This window comes from Trichosurus vulpecula, chromosome 6 (assembly GCF_011100635.1).
Source record: "Trichosurus vulpecula isolate mTriVul1 chromosome 6, mTriVul1.pri, whole genome shotgun sequence".
NCBI lineage: Eukaryota > Metazoa > Chordata > Mammalia > Diprotodontia > Phalangeridae > Trichosurus > Trichosurus vulpecula.
Window position 1 is genome coordinate 199947881 of NC_050578.1, and position 23588 is coordinate 199971468.

The 23588-nt window shown below is 41.1% G+C and overlaps 1 protein-coding gene across 1 annotated transcript in view; it reads left to right on the plus strand.

Annotated features, from left to right (window-relative positions):
• WDR1 (WD repeat domain 1) overlaps positions 1-21437 on the plus strand; it is a 60506-nt gene extending 39069 nt beyond the window's left edge. The window contains 7 exon segments of the mRNA XM_036762598.1: positions 1728-1815; positions 2451-2607; positions 4924-5011; positions 8737-8847; positions 11377-11550; positions 15488-15632; positions 20373-21437. Coding sequence (XP_036618493.1) covers positions 1728-1815; positions 2451-2607; positions 4924-5011; positions 8737-8847; positions 11377-11550; positions 15488-15632; positions 20373-20479 — 870 coding nt within the window. The 3' untranslated portion in view covers positions 20480-21437.
• Positions 21438-23588: the final 2151 nt, after the last annotated feature.

Here is a 23588-nt window from a genome sequence, read left to right on the forward strand (position 1 = left end):
GTAGGGCTATCCTTAGGTTGCAGAAGCAAGTCAGGTGATGGTGCTGGCCATCCTGGATGAGTTCTGTAGTCATTCATTTCAGGCGTATGAGGAATGGCTTGAGCTAAGGCTTGGGAGAGGTAGGATGTTGCAGCTAGTAGTTTTAACTGGCTAAGAAGGGACAAGAAAGGTACTCTAGGCATAGGGATTAGTTTAAGTAAAAGCATGGAGGTGAGAAAGCTCAGGATTTTGTTAGGAGGTCGGAATTTAGCCAAAGGGAATAACAGACATGGAGAGAAACCAGTATGAAACAATGCTAGAAAGGCAAGACAAAACCGGATTGTGGAGGGCAAGGGGATTTTACCTTTAGTTGGTAGACCAGTGAATGGAGAGCCATTGATGATTTTAGCTGAGAAATGTCTTTTCCAAAAATAGGATTGGCTTGTCTGGGCCCTTGGGAAAATTAAAAATTGCAGGTCGTTAAGCCACAGATCTTTCCATCAACTTATTGTTAAAACAGTTATTAGTAGGTGACACATGTAGACTTAATTTTCATGGGGTCAGAATGTTTGAGTCCCATCCAGTACGTGATTGAAGGTCAACATACACAGTTGAGGAGAAGCCAAAAGCCCCCTCCCCCCCAAAAAAAATTTGGGGGGGGATTCCTAGAGAAATTTAAGTCAGCAGGTATGCCCAGTCATCTTATACTCTCAGTGTACTCATAATATATTCCTGTGTTGTTGCAATGAACATAGGTCTTTCCCTCTCCACCTCTGTTCTTTTCTCTCAAAAAAGCCCTGTGATTTACAAATAAGGCTGAAACTCCTCAAGAAATCCCTATGTGCCAAATCGTCAATTAAGGATTGCTGACCCTGGTTGCTGGCCACCACTCTGCTGGCATTGTTGGTAGACTCACACAATCGAGTGGCCTCACAGGAAAATTGCTGTCGTGCTGAGAGCACGTGGGTCTCACAGTCAGCATGCTTCTGTTTAATTTACAAAGGATGGCTCAGATGATCTGAATGCAGTTCTGCTTACAGTTTATTGGGACTGAGACCAGAATGCTCAAGCTCTAATGTTGTATGACTGGCATCTTTTTTTTTTTTTATCTAGGTCAGAGCTTAGTAGTCTCATTGGCCCTTAAATTTATCAATCTAGAAATTATCATCCCAGTTTTGTTTTGTTTTTTTTTTAAACTCTTGTGATGTTGTACATTGATTGACTTTCAGGAGTCAGGGTATTTTTATATACATGATAGAGTTTCTCCTCTCCCCCCCACCCTGGAAAAAAAAATCTATCCATAGATTTCTAATAGTAAGTTGAATTCAAACACTCGGCAAGAACAGGAATGTAAATGGGAGTTAAGGGATCTAATGGTTTTGTATGAGAGTCTTTGAGTTGATAAACAGACCTGCTAAAAATCTGATTTGGCCCATTTGGTCAGTTCTCTGGCCAATAGCTCCTCAAATTTGAAGACTGCTGCAGTCTAACAGTGCTTTATTGTAGGACTGCCTTCTCAGCATGTCTTTAAGCCATTGACATTAGAGGCTTTTGTGTATAAAATGCCAAGAATAGGGTAGTGGTTTTTGGAACACATTCAGGAGAATTTGCTTTCCTGGGATGTGTCCATTCCCTTCTCTTCTCTGCCCCCAGCCCCACCCCCCAAAAAAATTTTATTTAGAGAGAAAGAAGACTAGCCGATAATGTTCACAGCTCATCTTACTCCGATCCTATTTCTTTCTTTACAGGGCCACAGTAAATCAATCCAGTGCTTGACGGTTCATAAAAATGGTGGCAAATCATACATCTATTCTGGGAGCCACGATGGTCACATTAATATCCTTTTGAAGATGAACTGATTTCTTGAGTTCTCTAATACTCCTGCTCTTTTGTCTACATTAAAGGAATTTCATGTCCCCAGAGTGATGAGGGGACAGCAGCTTGCCAGGTTATCCAGGCAGCTATTATGTGATATAATGGCACAAGCACTAGTCCACGAATCAGAGCTTGGTTTCAATCTCAGCTGTAGCTGAGTCACCTTGGGAGTCATTGAACCCCTTCCCCCCTCCCACCTCACTTGTTCAGCTGTGAGGTAGGGGTGAGGGTTGGAAAGCTGAAATGACTTGCCCAAGATCACAGACCTTTAGTCTGCCAGAAATTTCCCTTCTGTTCAAGTTTTCTTCTCTGTTAATACCACCACTGGGAATTGGCAAATAAGAGGGAATGGATTTGTAGACTTCCTAGTATTTTGCCTCTTGCAGCCCTAAAGGATCGATGAGCAGCCTGTAGCAGGGCTCATGTTTATCTTGATTCTGTGTCATGCCATCCTCTTTGGGTCAGACCTCCACTTGTAAGATGTGAGATATTGCTAACCAAGCACTGCCTAGGAGAGTCAGTGGAATGCATTCTCCGACACTCCCCGCCCAAATCAGTGGTTTCACCTTGTTTTTTCCCTTAATCACACTTCTCACATTATTGGGATTCTGAGACTGGGGAGAACGATTCCTTTGCTGGGAAAGGACACACCAATCAGGTCTCTAGGATGACTGTGGATGAGGCCGATCAGCTCGTCAGCTGCAGCATGGACGATACAGTGCGTTACACCAATCTTATCCAGAGGGACTACAGGTGTGTGGGTCTCTGGCATCTAGAACCACTTGTAAGGAAATGTGCTAAGGTTTGTTGTTCAGTCATGTCAGTGTCTGATTTGATGTGACCCTATTTGGGGTTTTGTTTTCTTGGCAAAGGTACTGGAGTGGTTTGCCATTCCCTTCTCTAGCTCATTTACAGATGAGGAAACTGAGGCATACAGGGTTAAGTGACTTGCCTAGGGTCACGTAGCTAGTGTCTCAGATGACTTTTCTTGACTCCAGGCCCAGCACTGTATCCACTGTGTCACTGAGCTGCCCCACAGGTACGTGGGTCTCTTTGGCATTTAGAACTATATGGAAAGAACTATCCTCAGTTTGAGGGACATTTAGACTGAGACAGAAAAGAATAGAATAAACATGATGAAGTTTATGTTCTACTGAGGAAAATGGTAGACACGTGTGTATATATATGTACACATACATACATGTATGCACACAAACACAATCAAATTTTAAGCACCTATATGTACCATGCATGTGCAACACACACAGATATAGATATACCTGTGTATACATACAAACATATACATATGTGTAATGCAAGGAAAAATCATGGGTTGGAACATTGACAAAGGAAAGGCTTCGTATCTGTAATTTATGTAACGATTGGTTGAATGACCAGAAACAGAATATAATCACAGATGAGTCATTGATGAAGTCAAGGATCAGCAAACTATGACCTCCGAGCCAAATCTAGCCTGCTGCCTGCCTTTGAACAGCCAATGAGCTAAGGATGATTTTTAGATTAAAATTTTATTTTAAAATGGAAAAAAAAAACAAAATAGCATTCTGATCTTGCCAATCATATAACAGCAAGCAGCAAAATTACAGGCCACGGTTTGTTGACCCTTGTTCCAAGCGATAGGAGAAGGCGGCAGATGTGAGACATGGAGAGTTGAGAGGATAGAGTTGGCCTTGGAGTCCGGAAAACCAGTCGTACCTCTGGCACCTAGTAGCTGTGTAACCCTAGACAAATCACTTAACTGGTTGGTTCTCTGAAACTATCTATTGCAGAGAAGATGCCTGACTACCTTGGGAAAGAAAGTCATGTAACAGGAACTCCCTGCACAGAGTAGATCATAGATCCAGAAAAGAAAGAAAGAAAGAAGTGTAGCATCCAAAGCAAAGGACAAAGTAGTCCCACTGTACTCTGGAGTTCAGTTTGGGGTGCTGCGTTTTAGAACGGACAAGCAGGATGGCAAAGGGGCTTGCGAACATACACTATGAGGATGTGCTGAATGGATGGTAGATACTTAGCCTAGAGAAAAGACTTCTTGGAGAGAAGACATGGAAACTGTTCAAGTTTTTAAACAGAATGTCACAATAAAAATGTACATGACAGGCATATTTTAGGCTCGCTACAAGGAAAACAGTTGTCTACAAGTAGGATGTGCTTAAAAATAGGGGGAAAGCTTTCTTTTTTCAAGACCTGAGCATGGTTAGAGGCAGTAGGGAAGGAGGAGGCATGCAGAGGTTGTTTGAAGATGGGGGTAGGGGGTGATAGGGATGGAACAAGCTGCTAGAGGAGAGGGGCTGACCTTGACGATGAGCAGGGCCACTGCTTGCTCAGAGACCCGAGATAAAGGAAATAGCCTAGCAAAGATGTAAAAAAAGAGATGAGAGGATTCACGATGGGTGGCTCTCGTTTTCTTAAAGAATACGTACAAAAATGTCAAGTTTGTGACCCGAGCCCCAGGAGCGTTACTGTTTGGAATAGCTCTTTTTATTTTAGCCTCATTGAAAGGGGAATCAGGATTATGTGTGTGGAATTTTGGTTATTTTTTTTTTCTAACACTGTGTCCTTTTGATTCATGCTTGGGTCACTACCTTTAATTATCTTAAAGGAAGGTCAAATATTTATTTTTTTAATGAGAATTTGAGCCAAGAGGGAAAAAAAAAGGCTTCCAAGTCCCTGCCACATCAGATTAGTTACTTTTATGCAAGGGCTTGCCTCTGCAACAGTATAACCCAAGGCGATTTCTAAGCATATTACTGTCACTGCACAGTTCTGCTGAAAAATTAAATCTTGGTGGTGATTTCTTTGTATGGGTAGATTACATTTCTCGTGGTGTCCCCTGCTCTTATCCATGCCTATGCTTTGCAGGATCACCATGCTCAACCTAATTAAACTAAATTCTTCCCCCATTTTGCAGTTAATTATGAAGCCTTACTGTAATACGTTTTCTTTGGATTTTCAAAGTGTGGACTATAATGACCTGAGATTTAAGTGGCAACACTAAGTGGTTTTAAAATGGAATCAGATAACTTGTTTTCTCCTTCCTGTTTTTCACAGTGGACAAAGTGTAGTAAAGCTGGATATTCAACCAAAATGCTTAGCGGTTGGGCCTGGCGGCTACACGGTAGTTGTATGTATTGGACAGGTAAGTCTTAGCCCAGGACTCTTTTCAGCAGGGATTCCTTCCTTTAGAGAAGAGCCTATCAGTGTGTGTGTGTGTGTAAATTTTGTCAAATTTAAATTAGCTTTGAACTTTATATTTTTAAAAATTGATTTTTAGTCAATGAAGTTGCAAAAAACTGTTTAAATTAATTCATACATACAACTTGATGCTCCTAAGAGTGGTTCAAAAGAAATCTAATTTATGGACATGGTAAAGTTTCCCTTTCATATTGAATGAATGTATGGAACATTAACTGAAAGCCCAGGGGTACAAGTACCAAAAAAAGGGTGGGAACCCCTGTCCTAAAGCCCTTTGAATGGAGCCCAAGATGACTCACCTTAGGTTGGATTTCCCCCTCTGTAGCAGATATTGTTATAGGGCAATGGTGGAGAAGGAAAAAGAGCATTCGATTTGTAGTCAGCCAACCTGGGTTCAAACCTTAGACCTGCCACTTAGACTAGGAAAATATAAGCTTGATATAAAGAAAAATTCCCTAAAAATTGGAGGCTTGCAAAAGTGGAGTGGGCTTTCTCGGGTTCCCCTATTGCTGGGAAATTTGAAGGAAAGGTTAGGTGCCTCCTTGTCATGTGTTACATATGGGGTTTCTTTCTCCAGTTATGGGTTAGTATAATCTTCTAACCCTGCAGGGTTGGGGCAGGGTGAAGAGAGAAGGCAGCTGGTACCTTCCTTATTCAGCTCCTAAGGAGTGAACCTCTTATTGATAAGTTCTGATCAGCATTGCCTCTGAATGAGTCTGACTACTCAGAGGTTAAGGCACTCACTTGTCCTTTCTCCTCAGTATAAGTACACAGCCAGTTTGAGAGTGGTTTCCATGTCATAGCTGGTGGAGAAAACTGCTTTTGCAACTGGCTTTTCAGGAAGGTGAATTTAAGAAAGAAGGAAACGGGTGTGTATGAGTATGTGTGCACACATGTATACATATACATGTGTCTATATATATATGACACATATAGCACATATATGTATGTTTAGCAGTCTTAGCATAGAGCAGGAATATATACACATGTACATACACACTAATCATCCCCATGCTTGCCTTAAGATTTAGCACAGTCCTAACATGGAGCTACATACTGTGATGGTTAATTAATTATAACTAAGGAAACAATCCAAGCAAAAGTAATTTATTAGCCGGCAGTCAGAATAAATGGCTCAGTGGATTCCCTAGTCCAAAGACCCTGAATACAGAATGAAGCAGATTTTTATACATAAACAATCAAATATGACAAATTAATTATAATAAAACAACCAGAATACAAAATTAGGTAATCTAATTTTTAATTGGAAGAAAAATTAGGGTCTTTGCAAGTTGGGGTGGGTAAAGTGGATTCTGGTATGGTTGCGTAGGTTTCAGGGTCTTCTATTCATAAAATGGAAAGATGTTGACTACTTGCTTCCACCTGAGTTTATGAAACAATAAATGACATATATAATGTAGTGTCCCGTGGATGAATAGCAGAAAAAGAACAAAATGTAGGAAAATGCATAGAGTAAGCATTCGTAAGATAGAGTCTGCTTGGTTCTCCTGATTCCCACATTCCATTTTGTACATGGTCTTTGCTTTATTAATCAGTTCATGGGCATGCACAGGCGCATGCGCACACTCTCTTTCTCTCGCTCTCGCTCTGTGCTGTGACTGCTGAATCCCAAGTCAAGTATGAAGATGAACAGATCCATAGGGCACCATGCTCACGATGCCTATAGAATGATAGGTACCTTGTAGCAGGCCCAGCGATAACTATTGGATGGGTATAACAGATGTAATTTAAATTCAGGGAGGATGCCGCTGAGATGAGCTGAGGAAAGACATTTAGGCTCAAGTTTTATCATTTAAGGAGATGAAGTGCTTGCGATCATACATAATTATACATGGTTTTTTTTTTTAATAGGATCATAGAATATTAGTGCCAGAGGAGGGTATGATTAAAAACAAAAATAAGTCGAAGGGGTTCTTAAGACCATGGATACAACCTTAGAAAAATACTTTTAAATGCATAAAATAAAATACGGAAGATTACAAAGGAAGCCAGCTGTATTGCCAAGGTTACGTAGATATATATATTTTTTATTTTTTTTTTTACTTAATGGACTCTCCCAGGTTAAGAACCCCTGGACTAGTCTAGGCCTTTCATGTTATATACGAATCAGAGCAGTGTGACTTAGCAGGCTGAGTGGCACGCTTGAAATCAGGAAAAGCTAGGTTTGAATCTGAACCTTGCTAGCTGGCTGACCAGGGTCTCATATTCCAGAGTTACCAAGTACAACACTCTTCAGCATGGTCTGAAGGAGATTAAAAGGTAATTGGGAAATACTTAACAAAAATAAAATACAATACAATGTAGATAACATTACATTTTAAAGCTGAGTCATTATACAGTCCTCAAGGAACTTATCTGAGCCTCAGATTTTCTCTTCTGTGGAATAGGACTAGGCCATACCTGAAGTCACCATCTTGGGGATGTCATGAGGCTTGGATGAGGTCATACGTGTAAAGTGCCTTGAAAACTTAAAAGCCCTCTCTATAGGTTGGGAGATGAGAGGAGCAAGAAGCAGGCCCAGAAAGAAGTAACTTTGATTAGGTCATAAAGATAGTAATTAGCAGAACCAAGACTCAAACCTTAAGTCTCCTGGGTCTCAGCTCAGTTCTCTTTGTACTCCACCATGATTCTGGGTTGAGTTTCTGTGGGTCTGGGGCAGAGGTTCCCAAACTTACTTGGCCTACTGTCTCCTTTTCAAAAAAAAAAAAAAATTACTCAGCATCTGCCTTGGAAATCTACTTTCCTTAACCCATTAATGTTTTTTAATATGCATCATTTAAGCATATATAGTTTTTTAATGATGCATCTTAAATTTAATATTTATTGTAAATGTGGAGGTTTTTTTCCTGCATTGAAGTTTCGATGACACACTACTATGTCATGTAACTGTATAGTATCATATTATTAAAAAGTCATTACACATTCCCGCTGATGCATTCTGGACTTCCTGACAATGACACACTCGTCTGCCAACACTTGCTGATATAGACCTGTCGGCAGACTTGACCACCGATTGGCTATGTAACTAGCATTTTGTGTATTTATGTGGAAAGTAATATAATCACTACAACTTTTAACACTGTTACACAACAAATGAAATGTGTACACAGTTTTTTACCTTCTCTTTCTACCACCCCCTTATTTTTTATTTTATTTTTTATTCAATGCCCCCCAATTGCATTCAAGGCTACTACTGCCTCCCTGGATTGTTCCAGCACATGCATGCAGTGCGCGCGCGCGCACACACATCACGGCCCTCAGGGTCAGTATCACCCACTTTGGGAACATCTGGTTTAGGGGATGCTGAAGGTTTTACTCCTTAGTTCTTTGAAAATGGAAGAAGCTCCTGCTTACTAGCTTGATAAGCAATCGATTTTAAGTTCCTTGAGGGCAGGAGCTGTCTCACTTTTGTCTTTTGTATCCCCAGCACTGCCATGTAGTCGATACTCAATGAGTACTGCTTGATTGATGAGTGGTACCTTAAGAGGGCAGTGGACAGAAGTGAAATAGATGGACTTGGAATCAGGTTTCCTGGGTTCCAGAGCTTCCTCCTCTTTTAGGAAAACAAAGGAGTCAGCATTGACTTTTTTATAGTTGGACTCAGTTGGAGCTAAATTAAAAAATACTTCCTATTTCTTTTTGTGGTAGATTGTCCTAATGAAGGATCAGAAGAAATGCTTCAGTATCGACGATCCCGGCTATGAACCAGAAGTTGTAGCTGTGCACCCATCAGGAAGCACCGCAGCTGTGGGCGGAGCAGTAGGAATCTTTGTTTACCTTGACTATTACCTTACAAACTTCTACCTTCTTAGAATATCTCCCGTGCTTAGCACAATGCCTTGGCACGTCAGAGCTTCATCAGTGCTTGTTGATTGGCTGACTAACCTTTGACAAGGCAGCCTTTAAGAAAGATGTTGTAGGTAATAGTGATGATCGCTAACATTTATATATCGCTTACTATGTACTGGGCACTTCACATTTATTATCTCATCTGTTCCTCACAATAACCATGGGAAGTAGGTGCTGTATTATCCTCGGTGACTTCCTTTGTGTGGTTTGGATATAGATGCCGCACCTCCCACACATTGGTGGTTTCCTGGCCAGAACCCTGTATCACCAACCAACCCTCTTTTGGTGAGCCTCTCTGAACTTAGGGAAGCTGGCCTTTGGACGAAGGTCGGTCTCTCTGCCTAGACCCTTTCCAGCTTTACATGGGACCTGCCAGGGCTTGGGTTGGACTGGCCCAACCTTTCAGGACCTGAGGTCACTGCTGCAACATAATGAATAGAGAATTAGGGTGGGTGCATGTTACGTTCAGAAGAGGGAGTGAAATCCTGTAGTGCATCAGATTAAATTGGACAGGGAATTGAAACTCTAAATTTGTCTTTTAAAGGAGTGCACTTTTATTTCCAACAGTAACTTCAGCAAGAGATTAAAGCTAATGAGATGGTGGGGCTTTGTAAACTAAGGTGGTATTAGTGAACAGATAAGCATCGAGTGCACACATACCAGCTGCTGGTGCTTTAAAGAAAGACTCTTGGTTCCTTTTTAAAAGTGTAGTTGTTATAAACTGATTAGTCCCTTCCCCCACTCCTGGCATTCTTGTTTACTGTATTAATATATGTGAGACTCAGCAGAGGTAAGTAAGCCTCTGGCTTGACAAGTAATGGGGATTGCTCTGAATCCAAATTCCTAGGATTTAATATACTTTCCCAGTATTGCTTTGTGCAGCAGCATATAAGGTTACCCCTTTATGCGTCCTTCGCCCTGTCTTACGTATTCTTAAAAACTTCCTTTGAACCCCTTACTCTGACCCAATGGGCTCATCACAGATTTTGGATTGTAGTTTGCTGAGCCTCTGTTCCCTTCTCATTCATCTCTCAATCAAACTGGCTTCAGTTGAGTACCACTTACATGCTAAGTGATAGGGGAAGGCAGGGGTGCCCAGAGGCATACCCAGAGAGCCCTTTTTCCAATTGAAGTGAAGGAAGTCTGCAAAGCTGGAGCACCGAGTGGTACAGCCAATGCAGGAGGGTTTCAGAAAAGGGAGGTTCTTAGGATAGAAGAATCCTTCATGAAGGAAGGAAGCTATCAAGAGGGATAGGTAAGATTGAGATAGGTGGGGAGGGTTGTAGGGGAAGGGTCTTGTCTCTAGGAAGAAGTGAGAATGAGTATAGCATCTGGTGGTTGAATAAATCAATGTCTAGCAGTCATGGGAGATAGATCCCCATTGTGAAAACAGTGGAAAGCCCCCATTCTCTAAAGCAAAGGGTGTGTGTCTTGGAGAAAATAATAAACATAGACTTTTAGAATGTTGCATCTATGTTCTCAGCAAACCTGTGAGTCAGGTCATGAAAACGTTCCCATTTTTCGGATGGGAACTACTGCTTAGAGAAGGTGGCCTGAAAGCCTCCTACCTATTTAAGACAGTTCTAAAATCCATTCTTCTGTCTGGTTTTCCTTTCCTATAAAGAGACAAGCACAGTCCTTTTATTTAACTATCTAAAGAGAGAATTATTTTTAATCGTTTGCCGCAAACCCAGGGACATACAGCCCATGGATTATTTTTGACCGGGTCCTACATGCCTGTAGTTTGGCTTGGCTTGATTTCATTGTTGATTACTAGAAGCCTAGAATCATCTTCTGTGGGTCCCTTAGGTCTGTGGCCAAGTTAGAAGCTGGAATACCTGGATTCTAGTCTCCATTTTACCTTTGAAACATCTAAATGGCACCGTGAATCAAGCACTAAAACCTGAATGCTCACGGTTCAAGTCTAGCCTCCGATACTTATCTGTATGGTCCTGGGCAAATCACTCGATCTCCATCTCTAATGTTGGCTTCCCGTGTCCCTATCTCAGTTTCCTCATGCGTGCGGTGGAGGTAACTACTTCCAGGAGTTGTTGTGAGGACCTAATGAGTTAATAGTTCTGAAGTGCTTTATTAATGCTTGCTCTTGTTATTATGACCTTGGAAGTCACTTCCTTAATTATAAAATAGGAACCGTACTTTCATGACTTACCTCCTTGGTTGTTGTGAGGAAAATGTTGTATAAACTGCAGAACAACAGAAACCAGAACTCTCTGATTATCTGCCAGCCCAAGGGCAGACGTGTGTACTGTAGGGCTCGGTGTCCCACTGAACTTGACTGCTGTTAGGACCCCTGCCCCTTTTTTTCTTCGCCCTACCTCCCCTCTTCCTTTACCTTCACCCCCATCGGGATCCGCAGTAGGGAATCATTTTCTGGTTATGCTTTGCTCATTACCATCCTCTCTGTTAACTCATCTTTAGGATGGGAACGTCCGTTTGTACTCAATCCAAGGAACGACGTTGAAACATGAAGATAAGCTTCTCGAGGCCAAGGGACCTGTGACAGACCTGGCCTACTCCCACGATGGTGCTTTCCTTGCTGTCTGCGATGCCAGTAAAGTGGTCACAGTCTTCAGCGTGGCTGACGGTTACTCGGTAAGGGATGGCAAGTGGGGTTGGCCTTTCTTTTCCCCTTTCCCAAGTTCTGAAAACAGATGGTGTCGGTATGGCCTCTACTTTCTCCGATGCAGGAGGGACAGATGCAATACCCTTTGAAACTCCAGGCTGGGGATTCATCCCATGGTCAATTCCAGTGAGGCCCAAGGTTACAGGTTCAGTTCTTTGACCAGTGGCCTTGATCAGTACTGTGGCCATAATTCAGCAGTGACTTAACACCTGCTCTCTGTTTCATCTGATCTTAGCACTTTGTACTCCTTTGTAAGGACTTCTTCTTTGCATTATATTGACATGTATACATTGCTTATCTGCCCCTGGAGCTCACTAGAACAGGATTGTTTCCCCCTACAAAGCACCTAGTTCAGTATTCAGCACAAAAGAGACCTTTGAGAAATGTTTCTTTTTGTTTATTTTAGTTTATAACACTCAGTTCCCTAAGTTTTTGAGTTCCATATCCCCCCTCCCGCCAAGACAGCACGTAATCCAATATAGGTTCTACATGTACCTTCGCATTAAACTTTACACAGTGGTCAAGTTGTATAACCAGTGGAATGAATCATGAGAAAGAAAAAGCAAAACCAAAAGAGAAAACGCAAATAGTTTGCCTCAATCTGCGTTCAGACTCCGTAATTCTTTCTCTGGATGTGCATAGCTTTTTCCATCACAAGTCTTTTCAAGCTGTCTTTGAACCTTGTATTGCTGAGAAGAGCCAAGTCTATCAGTTTGTTGTCATGGATACTGTGTGTCTGTAGTTGTGTACAGCGTTCTCCTGGTTCTGCTCCCCTCATTCAGCATCAGATCACGTTAAGTCTTTCCAGGTTATTATGAAGTCCGTCTGCTCCTCATTTCTTATAGCACAATAGTATTCCATTACCTTTATGTACCACAACTTGTTTAGCCATTCCCCAATTGATGGGCATCCCCTTGATTTCCAATTCTTTGCCGCCACGAAAAGAGAAATGTTTCTTAAATAAATGAGGCCTACCACCACCATCACCCCAGATCTTAAGCTCTTGGAGTATAGAGAATGTATCTTTTGTCTACATTTTTCCCCATAGTATCTTCCCCAGTGTTCTGTACAAAAGAAGTCTTTAGTAACTGTTTCTCGAAAGAATGAATCTTCCCCCTACTGGATCTTAAGCCCTTGGAGTTTAGAGACTTCTTATCCCTGTCTCCCCCCCGGAACCCAGATCAGTGCATTGCATATGGAAGACACTTAAATGTCTGGTGGTTGAATAAATGAATGTCTAGCAGTCATAGTCAATCCCCTATCCTCAAGGAACGGAGAGAGAATATGTATAGTTGTGAGACAATGAAAGGAACAGGGAGGCAGTGTGGAAAAAAGTGGTAAGAGTCCTGAATTAGAAATCATGGCCTTGTTTTGATATTGTATGACTTTAGGTAATTCACTTCCTCCCTGGGCTTTATTTTTCTTTTCTTTTTTTTAAATTATTATTTATTTGTTTAATATTTTTAGTTTTCAGCATCAATTTCCACAAGAGTTTGAATTACAAATTTTCTCCCCATTTCTACCCTCCCCCCCCCACTCCAAGATGGCATATATTCTGATTGCCCCATTCCCCAGTCAGCCCTCCCTTCTGTCACCCCACTCCCCCCATGCCATTTTCCCTTACTTTCTTGTAGGGCAAGATAGATTTCTATGCTCCATTGCCTGTATATCTTATTTTCTAGTTGCATGTAGAAACTACTTTTTTTTTTTTTAACATCTGCTTTTAAAACTTTGAGTTCCAAATTCTCTCCCCTCTTCCTTCCCCACCCACCCTTCCTAAGAAGGCAAGCAATTCAACATAGACCACATGTGTATCATTATGCAAAACCCTTCCACAGTACTCATGTCATGAAAGACTAACTATATTTTGCTCCTTCCTCTCCCCCTTTATTCAGTTTTATCCCTTGACCCTGTCCATTTTTGAAAGAGTTTGCTTTTGATTACCTCCTCCCCCTGTCTGCCCTCCCTCCTGTCATCCCCCCTTTCTTATCTCCTTCCTCCTCCTTTCCTGTGGGGTAAGATACCCAATTGAGTGTGTACGTTATTCCCTCCTCAGGTCAACTCTGTTGAGAGCAAGATTTACTCATTCCCCCTCACCTGCCCCCTCTTTCCTTCCAAAAGAGTTCCTTTTTCTTGCCACTTTTATGCAAGATAATTTACCCCATTCTATCTCTCCCTTTCTCCCTCTCTCAATATATTCTTCTCTCATCCCTTAATTTGATTTTTTTTAAGATATCATCCCTTCATATTCAACTCACCCTGTGCCCTCTATGTGTGTGTGTGTGTGTACACACACGTCATCTTTCTATGTAGGAATGTAAACAAAACAGTTTCACTTTAGCAAGTCCCTTATGATTTCTCTTTCTTGTTTACCTTTTCATGCTTCTCTTGATTCTTGTGTTTGAAAGTCAAATTTTCTATTCAGCTCTGGTCTTTTCACTGAGAAAGCTTAAAAGTCCTCTATTTTATTGAAAGAGTCCATATTTTGCATTGGAGCGTGATACTCAGTTTTGCTGGGTAGGTGATTCTTGGTTTTAATCCTAGCTCCATTGACCTCCGGAATATCATATTCCAATAGGCTTTATTTTCTGTACCCGCAAAATGAGGAAATTTGAACTAGATGCTCCTGAGGGATCATTTCAACTCTATTACTCAGTGGGAAAGCCAGTGCTGAATTTTGGTACATAGTGAAGACCTGTCCCTTCCAAATGCCTATGCTGGTCACAGAGGAGATAGCATGAGTCTGTATAGATGGACGGAATTTCACTTAGGAAAGAGGTTTTCTTACTAGTTTTACCCATAGCATGACTTCTATATACCATTTAGTGCTATGAGGGAAGTAACTTTATAACTTTATACTATATTTTGGTCCTACAGTATTAATACTATGGTAATCATACTGGATATTCTGGAGATATCAATGACATATAATAAACAGTATCCTTCTTACAGTACAGCTCCCAGGTAATCCGGTAGGTATCCTGGAATCTTAGAGATGGAAAAGGACCTTAAAGGTCATCTTAACCTCCACATTTTATAGATGGGGCAAACCTAGGCCCATTGGCAGAGCTAGGTTTTGACCCCAGGTCCTTTGGTTCCGAAGCTAGTGGGTATTTTTTTTTTTTCTGCTAATCCAAATGTTGGACCAAATGGGTATGACCACCAATATCCTGTACCCAAGCTGTGGTACGTTCCAAATTGCTCAGTTATGGGCTTTGAGATTTCCTGTGCATGGTTTTCTAAGTAATGATTCTTTTCCCTTATTGCTAAGAAGAGATAGGTGCCTCTTATCATGAGTTCTTTTCATTCCCTTTTTTTTTTTAACCAAAAGTTAGTGTCATGTGATGTAAAGAGCCCTGACTTTGGAGTCAGAGGACCAGGGTTCAAATCCCACCCCTGATACTCACTGTGTGATTATGGGCAAGTCACTGAATCTCTGTGGGCCTTGACTACTTTGTAGAATAAAGAGCTTACACTAGGTGATCTCTCGGCTCCCTGCTGCAGGCAGTTATCTGAGAAGTGGCCAGAATGTCTTTGCCTCGGTGGGCCTCCGCTTTGTCTTTCTAATGTGGTTCTTAAAGATGCCTTCACCCTAGGTGATTGTGGGATGATGCTAAGGTACTTAAGAGTTATCAAGCTTTGCCTTCCCAAAGGGTGAAGGAAGGAGAATTTGGAGCTCAAAAGTTAATTTGTTTTTACATGTAAATTGGAAATATTTAATGAAATAAATAAAAATATATTAGAAAAAATATTTATCAAGCTTGGAGCCTGCTTTTAGAAGGACATTGATTACCTAAGCATGTTCAGGCACATGTGTGTGTTTAAACCTTTTAGGACCCAAGACCCTTATGGGAAGCACAAACACCTTTGACTCAAGCACACATAATTTTGTTTTGTCTTGTGTAGGAGAACAACGTTTTTTACGGACATCATGCGAAAATCGTCTGCATCGCCTGGTCACCAGACAACGAACATTTCGCTTCAGGGGGCATGGACATGATGGTCTATGTTTGGACCCTGAGTGACCCAGAAACTAGAGTCAAGATCCAAGGTAATTTGTGTCCAATCAACAGAGATACCCAACAGTGGAGTCTCAAATGTAGTGTGGGCAGAGGGTGTATTGGCAAATATGTAACAACCAACTCTCAGAAACAAAAATCAAGCAAACATATACGTGACAGTTTTTAAAGTTTACTCATTATTAACATTTTCTCCATCGCTATTATATCTGGACAGTTGACAAAAATATCAATTGCTGAGTTGAAGCATTTGCTGATTTCTGAGTTATAAATGCTCATGTTGAAAATTTAACAATCAATTTCATGCCAATACAGGCCAGCTCTAGCATATCCCTGAGTTTGGGACATGGTAATTTTTAGGCTAAAAGCAACTCATATAGCAGATGATACAAAGAGGGGTGAGCCAGGTGCGCACTTATCTTACAGGAAGTTCTCAGCACCAGTGAAGCTATCCTTTGGTTCCTCACTGTGGTATGTTGATTGAAATTAAGGCATGCTGAGACAATAAAGTTCTGAACCCACTCCATTTATTGGTAAGGCTAGTAGTTACCAATCAAAGGCATTCTTTAGCTCCTCCACAATCCAAAAGATCCCCAGGTGGGGTTTACAAGACTTAGAGTTTAGAGAAAATGGACAAAAAATAGAACAGCGTGTAAGCAGATCGAAGGATTGAGTCATCTAGTTTCTGTCCTGGAAGGGATGAGACTTTCTTCCTTGTCACTAGGGCAGGCTGATTGTGTTCACTTGCATTTTTACAAAGATAGGTGGTGGTATGGGTCTCCTTGATATAAAGGTAAAACAACAATTTACAGGATGACAACTTCTGAAATTTGCTCAGAGACAGAGGAACGTTACTTAAGAAGTTATACAAAATACCAGTGGTTGGTACAGAACAGAATCAATTGCAAAATGAAATGAGTTTGGTTTTCCCTATTCCTCCCTTTGGTCAATGGAAGATATGTCTCCCATGGATCACTTATCTGTAAGCTTAATAATGGATTTTTAACATAGTCATTATCAGCAGTGCACATTATCATAAATTTTTCTGGGGCCAGTCTAGAACAGGATTTAAGAGGAACTAAGGCAAAGTCTAAAAAGGATAATAAAACTGAAAGCAGTAAGAGCCCACTTGCCAAGAATGGCTAACAGGCCATTTCCCTGCAGCCAGGTGAACCAAGAAGGATTCCATTGGGGGTCATTTTGGGGAGATAGTTGTATTTCTACTATAACTCATTGGCTCTTACATAGGCTTGTCACAGTTTCTCCTGACTGGTTAATGTAAGAACAGGATGGATTAATTGTGTCACAAACCCTTCCCTGAGCTGCAGTAAGAATACCAAAAAAAAAAAAATACAATTTTGCAAAGTTGTTTGAGCTACAGAACCTACCTCAAACTGGAGGGAGGAAATGGCTTCACTTGAGGCCTGAGCCAACTTCCCACTTTGAAGTGAGAGATTCATGCAATTTGGAGGACTCACCAAGGACTAATTTGAGAGGGGATATTTGCATGTCACCAGAGTAGCCAAGAAAGCTCAGCAACCATAAATACCATGAAACAAAAAGCCAAAGTAATACAGTAATTATGATCATCAGGATTGACTAACATCAAGCTTCCTTGTATCCTGGTAACCTACACTCCTGATATCCATTTAATAAGCACATTTCAACTTGAATCCCGGATGTCCCATATAGTCATCTGGTCCCTGGAGACATCTCCTCTTGGACATTCTGGGATAGGCCTCACTGTCAGGGCAGCTCTGAAAGGGGTTCCTCCTAAATATATTTGCATCTGTGGTTCCAAATCGCTTGCAGAGAATCCTAAGTAATTCTGCTAAAATCTGCCAGAAACAAGACTGTTCAATACAATTTTAGTGCAACTTCCTAAATTTTCCAATAACAAGCTATTGTGGTTAAAAACCAGCTCAAGGCTTAGGATTCTGATCTTACTAACAGTATTACCTTAAGAAGATCATCAAATCAAGAACCCATAATTTACCCGAAACTTCAGAGAATTTCGGGTGGTTTTGTATCACTTGCCATTTCTATCCTTATGTAGGTCCTTGGGTGCAGCCTTTTGACCAAGTCCAAGTTTTACAGAACAAATCCTTATATTAAGGGGATCTGTTCTGCGAAGTTCGGATTCAATCTAAGGGCCACACTTCACAACCTAGAGGGCTATATATGGCCTCGAGGCTGCAGGTTTCTCACCCCTGACCTAAAATCCTGTACCTGATGCAGTCACTGCCAACAACAGGCTGAAGGATGAATATTAAAAAGAATGTGTGAGGAGGGCCTGACTTGTAAAATGGACTGTTCTGGCTCTTTAAATTATCACAGATACTTCAAATAGGAAAATAATTTCACTCTCTTCATAGTTATAATGTAATTCTACATGTAGATTCATTTAATCTAATTTTTAAAACTTACCGCATTAGAAACATTTGGAAGCAAATTATATACCTTCATATATTCTAGTTGTTATAGAAAACAGTCTGATCCTGTTGTTTCTCAAAGTCTGCTACTTCACTTAATTAAAACTTTTTACATCTTCGTCTTATTGGAAGATTTTTGCATTTTGTCTTAATTCCTGTCCATCTCCCCTCTCCCCCTCCCCTGCCCTTAGGAGGATGCTATCCCCATATCATAATTGTTAGTGAGGGAGTTGCAAACCCAAAAACTTATTTACTTAGTTGCTAAAGACATGAAATTGCCTACAAATTTAGATTGAAAATAGTAAGATCCTTTATTCTTGCATCCTGTTATGCCAGTGCAAAGGTGCTGGAATATTACAGCAATAAGGTTCATTTATTTTTTCAAAAATTACAACTTTACCTGCCATGGTTAGAGAGGTTTCCTACGAAAAGCAGAAGCTAGGACATAGTGTAACCATATTAAGACTGATCCCTCTAAGGGCACAGAATGACTCGACAGAGGTATAATAGGATAAAACATCTTTAGTTCTGTTTGATTTCAAGTAAGAGCTATGGTTATATTTGGAATAGCCAGTCATACAGCAGAGTTCCATCTTACTCACAAGGTTATCATAGCCAGGCTGAAGATTAACCAGGTAGGAAACAGCCTGTTCAAAAAAGGAAATAGCGCAATAGGGAAACATAATTATTATAAGAGGTTCCTACCTTCCCCATGCCAAGGTCATCTCAACTTTCCCAGGAACAGACATCCATCTGCAGCGGTTCTCAGACCACACTCTGAGCAGCTCACGGCATTTCCCTTGAATAGTGGATTACTGACCTAATGATAATTCAGACATTGGTTACCTGAATTCAAAACTGAAAATATTATCAAATTACAGTCCTAAGACATTTTTACCTCAAACAGCAAATTTCGCTAATCATAACTTGAAGCTAGAAATAGTTATTATTTCCTTCATATTATTGCAATAAGAGTAATAAAAAAGTTTGCCAGGCATTTCAAAAAAAATCACTAAACATCATTCTCTTAAAACTCATCTTGTTATAAAAATCAGTCATCAGAAATTAAGAAAATAAATTACAATCTGGAATTCCACAGTGATTGGATGGTAACACTGACTCGTTACTGTGATTCTCCAGACTAACAGATATCCATGTCTTAAGGCAGGGCTGTCCAAAATGCTGCTCCCACAGTGCCATTTATGCGGCCCGCTTACCAGTGTAGAAATTTACATAAATGCTTTAGTAAACAAAGCCAAGGTACCGCAGAGCTCTCGCTAAAATGGCAAATCAAAATATATTGTCTATTGTTTTCAATAAAAATCTAAGGATGAACAGCCCTGTCTTAAGGTATTGTATATTAACCCCTTAAGGCAAAAATAAATTGTCCTCTCGCGCCTCCTAGCTGCCTTGCCAGTTATAACAATTGAAATTAAACTAAGGCATCAGAGTTCTGAGAACGTTCAGTTTATTGGTAAGGTTAGCAGGTGCCAATAAAAGGGGGCTCTAGCTCCTGTACAAGCCAAAAGGCCGCCATGTGGGGTTCATAAGATTTCTTAGAGTTTAGGGGAAGTGGATTAAAAGGGAGCAGATAGTTTACATTTCTGTAGCAATTTGAGGTGTATGAAACACTTTCCTCATAACAGTCCTGTGAGGTGAGTAGTACATGTTCGTTGTCCCCATTTTACAGAACAAAATTGAGGCAAAGACAGGTAAAGTTATTTGTCAGGAGTCATAGAATTAGTGAGTGAGACCAGGACTCCTATGTCTTTTTGCTCCAGTTCCAGCGATCTTTCCATAGAAATTACAAGGGCGCGATAATCTATGGCCCAATAGATAAAGAGTTCTGGACCTCACATCAATGAGAACTGGGTTCTAATCCCACCTGATGCTGTGTGACCATGGTCAAGTTATATGATCTCTGAGACTGCTCTCAAAGAGATGAGTTGCAGTCTCTGTCAAAGGATGGAGACCAGCAAAACCCCAGATGCTCAAATACTTACTGTAATCCCACTTAATGTTTGCAAGCCCAGAGAGACCCTTTCATAATGATAATCTTCAGCGTTTTTGTAGGTAGTCAGCGCTGTGAGGTTTGCAGAGCACTTTAAGTGATAGTCAGCACATTGCTCCCCCTTATCTATTAAATCCCCCGTTTTATAGGAATAATAAATCATTGTATGACCTTCCTCCCAGGTTTGCTATGAGAAAGTACCTTCTGAGCCTTGAATGTGAACTTAGAGAAATGTGAGCTGCCATTATAACCCTGAAATGAAATCAGTACCGGCTTAGCAGTCAGGCCTTTGTGCTTCCTTCTCTAAAACAAGGTTCTCCTTTTCCTAGATGCCCATAGGTTACATCACGTCAGCAGTTTGGCTTGGCTGGATGAACACACGCTGGTGACAACCTCCCACGATGCCTCTGTCAAAGAGTGGACAATCTCCTACTAGGGACCCCCAGCCACCAAGCCCTCTCTTTGGAAGGACCGAATCAGGGACTTAGAATTACTTCAGCGGGACATGTCCTTTATTTCTGTAATGCCTCCCTGCCTGCCCCCTCCCCCTCCCCCCTGCCAAAATGTGGGAGAAGAGGAAGGGGAGGGGGTAATATGAATTAATCATTATCCTCCTATCTTTACAGGGTGTTCATATCTGTTAACATATTTTGAAAGCTTTAGCCAGTAACGGTTTGCACATTAAAAAAAAAAAAAAAGAAAGAAAAAGAAGAAGCACTTCCATTATATCCGAAGCTTGGGAGGGGGAAATAACAGACAAAAACCCAAACTTTATTGTGCCGAACATTCCAGAAGGAACAACAACCTAGCGAGGACTAGTTTTTAAAAGGGGAGCACTCGTTCTCACTACTATTTTAACTGACCAGCTAGACAGACACGCTGGCATTCTGACTCTGTGAAAGCAGTCCTCATATTTCTGCCCCCCGAGATTTACAGAACATTTCTGTACTAACTCTCCTCGTGAGTGTGTGTTGTGATCCGGACTTGGCCGAGGTGCTAATTATACGGCTAAGATAGCCTGCACCTAAGCGTTGCCTCAGAATTTCTCCCTCCTTTGCAGATGGGGTACATACATAAATAAACGTATTTACGTTAATAAATGTTTTATGTATTTCACATCAGGTTTTGTGCTTCATTTTAAAGATGCAAACGTGGTATTTTTTTTTCCTTTGTACTTAAACTGTTGCCTGTCAATGATAATGGCACTATCTTTGGATTTTTAGACACCTTGTTATCTTTTGGACTGCGTGAGTGCTGGTCCCCATTTCAATGTCTTTCCTTTGCCTTTTTCTTTGAGGGCACAAAGATGAAATCACTGTAAGCTAATCTATGGTAATTTTCACCTTTTTTTTCTTTTTCAGTCCAGAAATTAAAGTAAGTATAAAGCACCATGACTCGGGATTTTATTTAATTTTATTTTTTTAATTGTGTAAGAAATACAAATGTGAAAAGTGGATGAATTCCTGCAGCTGGTTGGGCAAAGTTTGAGCTAAGACTGTGGTCTTGGGAATGAATGAGAATTGAGTATCTTTCTGCATTGTGTGTTGCTAGCTTCATGTCAAGGCAGTGGTGGAGGAGGGGACTGGGCCGTTCTGACCCACACCTGATACTGTTCTCCTCGGAGAATCACAAATTGAAGGGCCAGAAGTAGCCCAGGAGACTCGGGTTCTGGTCTCGCCTCTGACACTAACTAGCTGTGTGATGTTATTTGGAAAATGAGGAGTTGGATTAGATGTCGTCTAAAGTTCCTTGTAGCTGGTAATTTTGTAAGGCCAATCTGTGACTTTTTATTGTAAAGAAAATGGTTTTAACTGTGTAGCACTTTACTCTCGTGGGATCTTCCCAACATGCTTATTAGCTAGGTGGGACAGTTGCTATCCCTGTTTAATAGATGGGAAAATTAAGCTCGTAGTGAGTGGTCCAGGGCCGCAGAGCTAAGGAGTGTCAGAGCAAGTATTGGAACCCAGCTTGTCTAATTCCCATGTCAACATTCTCTCCATCGTGCCATGCCCCCTTGCAGTATGGTAAAAACAGGCCTGGGTTCAAAGGTAAAACCTGGATTTGGAGGAATGAATCTTTTTCAGCTGTTGAATTTGGCTTCATCTCATTTCAGGTTCCCACTAGGAATAATTGTATTGCAGTGAAGGGGACCAGATACTCTTAAAGAGAAAGATTTGTCCTGTGGTAGCCCTTTCATGCCCACACACAAAAAGGGGAGTGGAAGGGACAGAAAACCTAGCTTCTTACAAAATAGAAAATGTTTATACTTTTATCACCGCTTTCTTGGTCCACCTCTCAATCATCCCCTTTCTCCCAAATAATCTCTCATAATTCCTTAATAAATTTAAACTCGGAAAACAGGCTCTTAGAGTCAGGATGTAAAAACATCAGAGCTGAAAGAGAACCTAGAGATTATAATTTAACACACACCCCTCCCTCCTTATTTTACAGCAGATGTGGTGTGGTTGAAGGGGTGCTGGGCTTGGCCTTAGGGTTCATGTCGTAGCCCCAGGATTTGAGAGTGATTACAAGCAGGTTACTCTAAGCCTGTTTCTGCATAGCCCAAAGCACAGATATAAGGAAGGTACTTTCCGAACCTTTAAGGTCTTGTATGAATGTTAGTTATTTTACAGAGAGGGAAAAGCTAAAACCCCAGAGAGGCTCAAGGTCACACCATGAATTTGTGACAGCTGGCGGTTTCTCCCAGGTCTCTTCTTCCCGGGTTATCTTTCTTTCCGCTATATTAATGCAATGTCTCATCTTGCTGAGGCCGCTCCCTTGCATACATACGAAGCCTTTCCCTCTTCCTGATGGTGAACACTTAGATTGAAGCTGCCGAGCAAGTCCCAAGGCATCAGCAAAAAACAGTGAGTCTTGCTTTTTGCCAGCCCTGCATGGTTGCCTGTGAATCTTCAGATAGCTCACCTTCCTGCCGGAACCTGAAAGTCTGTCCTTATTGAGTGCATCTGCTCCCTTGGGATAATCTATAGGGGTGTAGCCGAATGATTGCAGCATTAAATTTGGGGCCTTAGCACAGGAGTTAGAATCCCAGCCCTGCCACTTACTAACTGGGAAGTCATTTCATCTCAGTGCCTTGATTTCTTCCATCTTTTGGGGGAAAGAATTGGGATTGGGGCTAGGTTTCTTTTATTCTATTTGTAAGGAAAGACATTATGGTGTAAAGGAGAGATTATTTGACTGTTACTCCACAGCTACTTAAATAATTCATGTTCCTATAGCCCCTGATGGTTTACTAATCACTTTCCTCACCCTAAAAGGAATTTACTATAGTGGATAGTGGTCAAATAGGATTTTGTTAGCTTTTGTGACCAAGGGTGAATCAGTCTATGTGCTTGGTCTCGGTTTGTTTTTCTGTGGATTGGGTTAAATTATCTCTAAGGTCTCTTCCAGTTAATTCTGTGGTCTGTGTTTGCCCTTAAATTAACCCTCAAGGGCAGGCCTGAGGAAAGGTCATTTTACATAAAATATCCTCTCAGACTAAAGTCTGGGAGATTTAGGGAATCTCTTAACCATTTGTATTTAAT